This window comes from Seriola lalandi, unplaced genomic scaffold, assembly GCF_002814215.2.
Source record: "Seriola lalandi dorsalis isolate HSWRI2012SDOR001 ecotype SW California unplaced genomic scaffold, Sedor1 jcf7180002000840, whole genome shotgun sequence".
Classification (NCBI taxonomy): Eukaryota; Metazoa; Chordata; class Actinopteri; order Carangiformes; family Carangidae; genus Seriola; species Seriola lalandi.
In genome coordinates, this window is record NW_019471499.1 from 1 (window position 1) to 1,191 (window position 1,191).

The following is a 1,191-nucleotide window of genomic DNA, read 5'->3' on the forward strand; positions in this document are numbered from 1 at the left end:
TTGTTCTCTGTGAGTTTCAGGTCCGTAACGAGGTCTGCAGAGCTTTCATGTCCCTCAGCAGCCTCAGATTCCTCTTGCTTCTCTCCCCTGGTCTGACTTTGACTGCTCCGGCAGAGCGACCTCTTGTGGACACTGTGGTAGTCACGCTTGCCTCATTCCTACTGTTAGGCCTAGAACCAGCTTCCTTTCTCAACTTCTTTATCTAGAAGAGAGAAAAGAAAAAGTATCAGAAAGGAGTCACAAAACAAAACAAAATCTTACACTTTGCTTGTGTGCGAAGTGAATTGGTTTTGTGTGAAATCCCACCTGTGTTTTGTGTTTGTAAAGTTTACTGATCTGCTCTCCCTTCCTCTCCATTTTCAGCAGCAGCCGCTCCTGCTCCCTCTGAAGTTCTCTTCTTTCCTGTTCGGAGACGCTGTCCTCCACCTGCCTCATCAGCTCATCCTGCTCCCTGCAACACACACATTCAGACACACAGATGAAAATGAAACACTTTTCATAAGCGATTCTCTCCTTATCAAACTATGCACACTCACAAGCTCATGAGCCGCAGCTCCTCCTGTAGTGCTTGCAGCAGCTCTGACAGCTCCTCCCCACTAGCAGAGGAAGAAGAACAGGAACTGTCTGAATGCCTGCAGCCAGCTGTCTCATAGCCGTTTGTGTGGTTGGAGAGGACGCGGCTGTTGCAGAGGTGTGGCTGGTGTCGCTTCAAGAGTGACAAAACCGACTGGACGTTTGCTCTGACTGAGTGGCTGCAGCCCACTGACTGAAAGGCAGGTTGGAGAGTGGAAGAGAGAGACAGAGAGAACCACTGTAAGGACGGTGCAGCATTTCAAACTAAAATCTATTTCATTCCAGCGCTAAAAACACAAATGCACATATGTCCATACTACCGTTCCAGCAACAAAAGGCACATCTCTGAGGCTCAGTCTATAATGTGGCTGTGTGTAAGACGACTGCTGTGGTGAAGATTTCTGGGAAGAGAAAATCAGCGTAAACAATAGTAAGATCCACAGAAAGAAAACCAGAGAAAATTAAGAATTTATAAGGATCTCTGAACAAATGCCTTTCCCACTTGATTGAATATGACATTCACACATGTACTAACACAGTAGAGAAGCGCTAGACTGCAGATGTCTTGTCACATTTGTTCAAACATTTGTATATAAAGAAGGAAAGCAACATTCTCAG

The 1,191-nt window shown here is 45.9% G+C and overlaps 1 protein-coding gene across 1 annotated transcript; it reads right to left on the minus strand.

The window, feature by feature from the left end:
* Window positions 1-8: 8 nt before the first annotated feature.
* On the minus strand, window positions 9-1,109 carry LOC111663112 (centrosomal protein of 57 kDa-like). Its single transcript, XM_023417193.2, has 4 exons — window positions 894-1,109; window positions 537-766; window positions 307-451; window positions 9-202 (listed from the first exon to the last, which is right to left on the minus strand). The coding sequence occupies exons 2-4, from the start codon at window positions 542-544 to the stop codon at window positions 17-19; spliced, it is 339 nt and encodes a 112-aa protein (XP_023272961.1). The 5' UTR covers window positions 545-766; window positions 894-1,109; the 3' UTR covers window positions 9-16.
* Between the last annotated feature and the right edge of the window lie 82 nt (window positions 1,110-1,191).

Bases quoted from the DNA above. Each gene is read 5' to 3' on its own strand.
- LOC111663112 (XM_023417193.2), bottom strand. The intron at 203-306 runs GTGGGATTTCAC...TCTCTCTTCTAG, and splicing joins TTTACAAACACAAAACACAG to ATAAAGAAGTTGAGAAAGGA.